This window comes from Malurus melanocephalus, unplaced genomic scaffold (assembly GCF_030028575.1).
Source record: "Malurus melanocephalus ecotype Western Australia unplaced genomic scaffold, MMel_1.1 scaffold_1040, whole genome shotgun sequence".
Taxonomy (NCBI): Eukaryota; Metazoa; Chordata; class Aves; order Passeriformes; family Maluridae; genus Malurus; species Malurus melanocephalus.
Genome location: NW_026624272.1, coordinates 17,169 through 20,089, shown reverse-complemented (window position 1 = coordinate 20,089; position 2,921 = coordinate 17,169). Strand labels below are relative to the sequence as shown.

The following is a 2,921-nucleotide window of genomic DNA, read 5'->3' as shown; positions in this document are numbered from 1 at the left end:
GGAGGGAGAGGGAATCTCCTCGGTTATTTCCCAAGCACCAGGATGGATGAGGGAAATCCAGGCAGAGTTTGTGTCCATTTTTAACGGCCTYRGACACTCCCAGGGATGGRRCARCCACAGCTTGGTCACGTTTAACTGGAAGAGCCCTCGTTGGACAGCCACCACACGGGGCTTCCCACAGAGCCTCTGAGGATCAGACACAAACCCCAGGAGATGGCTCCTGGTGTGCCGTGACCCAGCTGCAGATCAGAACCTGCTGAGAGGCTCCTGGGCCCTGCAAAGGAGGCACCAGGATGGGTGGGAGGGTCAAGGGATGAAGCTGATGGAGGCTGAAATCTCCTGTTGTGACTGGGGGAGTTAATGTTGGACATCAGGAAAAATTTCTTTCCTGAAAGAGGGATCCCAAGGAAGTTCAGGTTGGATATTGGAAAAATTTTTTTTCCTGAAAGAAGGATCCCTGGGAAGTTCAGGTTGGGTATCAGGAAAAATTTATTTCCTGGAACAGGCGTCCTAAGGGAGTTCAGGTTGAATATCAGGAAAAATTTCTTTCTTGGAAGAGGGTTCCCAAGGGAGGTCAGGTTGGGTGTCAGAAAAAATTTCTTTCCTAGAAGAGGGGTCAGGTGTTGAAGAGGCTGCTCAGGGCAGTGGTGGAAGCCACTGGAAGCGTTCAAAAACCCAGTGGATGCGGTGTTTTGTGGTTTAGTGGGGATGGAGGTTGGGTTGGATGATCTTGGAGGCCTTTTCCAACCTTAATGATTCCATGGGATGTTTTTTAGAAAGGGCTGGGTACAAATTGCAGATCTGGTTTGGATCCACCAACACATCGTGGTGCCCCAGCTCATCTCAGTCCTGCCCCGAAAATCCCTCCTTGGAGCATCCCACRCTTTTCCCTTCAGGGAAAGCAGAACCACCACAAGCTGACCCCAGGGTGTGGCATTACCTTCAGCTCCTGCATGGTCAGCTCCTTGCCGTGCTCCTTGCCGCTCTCGATCAGGATGTCCAGGGCGTCAGCATAGTCCTTGCCCTGYGTGTTCTGCAGCTTCTCTTGGATGGCTTTTTCCAGCCCTTTTTGCAGCGTCTCACGGGCCCGGATTCCCTGCGGAGCAGGAACTGTTTAACTCATCCTGCCAGTGGCTCCTCGCATGTCCCCAGAGCTGCGGACGTGCCCAGGGGAGGCTCCAAACCATAAAAACAGAGGCTCAGGGAAGGGTGTGAAGATGCTGGAGGTGTCCCCGGGGCGRGAGGAGTAACCCCGGGGTGGGGGAGATCACAGGCGGAGTAATCGACACCGAGGTGTAAATGACGGGGTTGGGCTGGGAGCCCCGCCCGGCTGCGGTTCACAGCCCCCGGCTCCTCCTGGGATGTACGGAAATCCCTGGGAAAATCGTCCCTCAAAGGGAAGCCCATTCATCCCAAAGAATCCTCTTCCCGAGCAATTTGATCACCTGGTCCCAGTAAAGTAATTCCTACCGGGAGCCCCAGCAGCTGCTCAGGGCTAACCTGGTGCTGGGAACAACTCCGAATCATCCCCATGGGCAAATAAAAATTAAAAAAAAAAAGGCAAGGACATCAGAAAAAAGTAATTTTGAATGCCCATCTTTCTGTTAACAGAATTTCCCATGTCAAAAATCACAATTTTAGGTCCTTTTGTACTGTTTTTGTACTGTTTTTGTTTTGCATCATTAATCAAAAAAACTGGGATACTTCTGGGAATTASAATTACAAGGACCTGTTTTAAACCTTGGAATTACAAGGATCTGTTTTAGCTCTTGGGCCTTCGAGGACGTGTTTCACTCCAAGGACAGGAGAGAATTAAAAGGAAAAAGGTCCCGTGAACTAAAAAAATACAGGAAAATTGCCAAGTGAGGAAAAATATTAATTAAATTTGGGCAAATCCTGACAATTTCCTGCTTTCCATCCCATCAGTCTAAAAACCAAGGGATGTATCTTTGTCCCTCTTCTCCACTAAACCAGGAATCGTGTCCCAAAAYGGGCTCCTTGAGGAGAAATCTCGCTGAGCACCCAGAGAGGCGCAGATTAATTAATCCCCGTTAATTGCTATCATCGGGGCGGTGAGAACCCAACCCGAACTCACCCTCCTGTAGCCGCTGAAGGGCAGATCCACGGGCAAGGAGAAGACGTTCTCCACGAACTGCTGGTAGACCTCGAAGAGGCGGCCGAGCTCCTCGTCGGGGATGCGGAAGCCCAGCAGGACGCGGATGGCCATGCGGAACGTCAGCTTCTGCGCCTCGTGGTACACGTTGATGGACTCGGGGGTGCTGCTCCAGGCCCGCAGCGTGTCCTTGATCACCAGCTGGATCTTGGGGAGGTAGCTCTCCAGAGCCTCGTGGCTGAAAATCTTGGAGAAAACCTGCAAAAGAGGACAAGGAGAGGTTTCTTCATGGCCTCAACACCCTTGGCCTTCTCAACGGCCGGCATGTGTCCTACACTGAGCTGTCACCRTTCTAAACTCATCATCCAGAACCACCAATTCTGAAAAAAAAACTACCGGAAAGGCTCAATGGAGAAACATCAGATCCTCCATGGAGGTTCCTCCAGATCCTCCACGGAGGTTCCTCCAGAGATCCTTCAGATCCTCCACGGAGGTTCCTCCAGAGATCGTTCAGATCCTCCACAGAGGTTCCTCCAGAGATCCTTCAGATCCTCCATGGAGGTTCCTCCAGAGATCCTTCAGATCCTCCACGGAGGCTCCTCCAAAGATCCTTCAGATCCTCCATGGAAGTTCCTCCAGAGATCCTTCAGATCCTCCACGGAGGTTCCTCCAGAGATCCTTCAGATCCTCCACGGAGGTTCCTCCAGAGATCCTTCAGATCCTCCATGGAAGTTCCTCCAGAGAGCCTTCAGATCTTCCACTGAGGTTCCTCCAGAGATCCTTCAGATCCTCCCGAGATTCCCACCAA

General features: G+C 51.6%; 1 protein-coding gene across 1 annotated transcript in view; it reads right to left on the bottom strand.

Annotated features, from left to right (window-relative positions):
• LOC130586032 (cytochrome P450 26B1) overlaps positions 1–2,397 on the bottom strand; it is a gene marked incomplete at its 5' end in the record, with an annotated part of 6,592 nt that extends 4,195 nt beyond the window's left edge. The window contains 2 exons of the mRNA XM_057386733.1: positions 941–1,096; positions 2,096–2,397. Of these exons, the coding sequence (XP_057242716.1) occupies positions 941–1,096; positions 2,096–2,397 (458 nt within the window). The remainder of the gene's footprint in view (positions 1–940; positions 1,097–2,095) is intronic.
• Between the last annotated feature and the right edge of the window lie 524 nt (positions 2,398–2,921).